The sequence below is a fragment of the Frankliniella occidentalis genome, unplaced genomic scaffold, assembly GCF_000697945.3.
Source record: "Frankliniella occidentalis isolate FOCC.00 unplaced genomic scaffold, Focc_3.1 Scaffold543, whole genome shotgun sequence".
Taxonomy (NCBI): Eukaryota; Metazoa; Arthropoda; class Insecta; order Thysanoptera; family Thripidae; genus Frankliniella; species Frankliniella occidentalis.
Genome location: NW_026267659.1, coordinates 35,872 through 36,712, shown reverse-complemented (window position 1 = coordinate 36,712; position 841 = coordinate 35,872). Strand labels below are relative to the sequence as shown.

General features: G+C 40.5%; 1 protein-coding gene across 1 annotated transcript in view; it reads left to right on the top strand.

Annotated features, from left to right (window-relative positions):
- The first annotated feature begins 403 nt into the window (after positions 1-403).
- The window catches only part of LOC127751527 (uncharacterized), a 9,941-nt gene continuing 9,503 nt past the window's right edge, over positions 404-841 (top strand). The window contains exons 1-2 of the mRNA XM_052275203.1: positions 404-551; positions 624-766. Of these exons, the coding sequence (XP_052131163.1) occupies positions 404-551; positions 624-766 (291 nt within the window). The remainder of the gene's footprint in view (positions 552-623; positions 767-841) is intronic.

Here is an 841-nt window from a genome sequence, read left to right as displayed (position 1 = left end):
TCCCTATTAAGACCCCAGGATTTATTTTACCTACAAGTTTTACACTTAAGCGATTTAAAATTGTTCATTTTTCTTTCAAGTGTTCATAAGTGGACCAACAGATGTTTTTTTTGGTTCAAAGTTTTCATGTGTCATGTTGGCGGCAATCGGAGACGCGACCTTTAAGCAGCCGGAACCAGTATGCAAAGTTCCCTGGGCTTGGGTATATTGCTGTGTCCGGTGTTTGTTTTGTGTCAGCTGTTACACTTTGAAAAAGTCAAGTTTAAATTGTTCGAATATTCGGCTGAACTTTGGACTTTAACCTGAATTTTCATGATCAGAAAACACAACTGACGGAAAACGAAAATTGTCAAGTGTTCTTGGTCATTTATAGGTTATGAGCACCCTCCTGACTGCATCCAAAATGGCATTTGAAATTCAAAGACAGGAATTGTATGGTGTAATAAGGGAATTGTCTGAAACTGTTCAAGTGCGGAATGACCTGCGTAACCTTGCGGACACCTGTGTTCATCTATCGCAATTCACACAAGCCATCATGAACCAGCCGCTTGGTAAGAAAATCCGACTATACCTGCAATGCTGTAGTAAAATGGGGGATGTTATTTGAATTTTTTTTTCTGTAGCCGAACTGGCAAGGCCTGGTCTGCAAAGTCTCCAGAAAGCCGTCTCAACGCAAGTTAACTACATTATAGAGAGAACTTTGACTGCAGCTGGGCGTAATCTGTGCATTCATCTCCTTCATCGTATCCTCCATGACATTCATTCGGTATAAGAACACGGTCACGACCCTTGGACAACTGCTGAGAACATGACATTTAATAGTATAATGTAGAGTTATTGT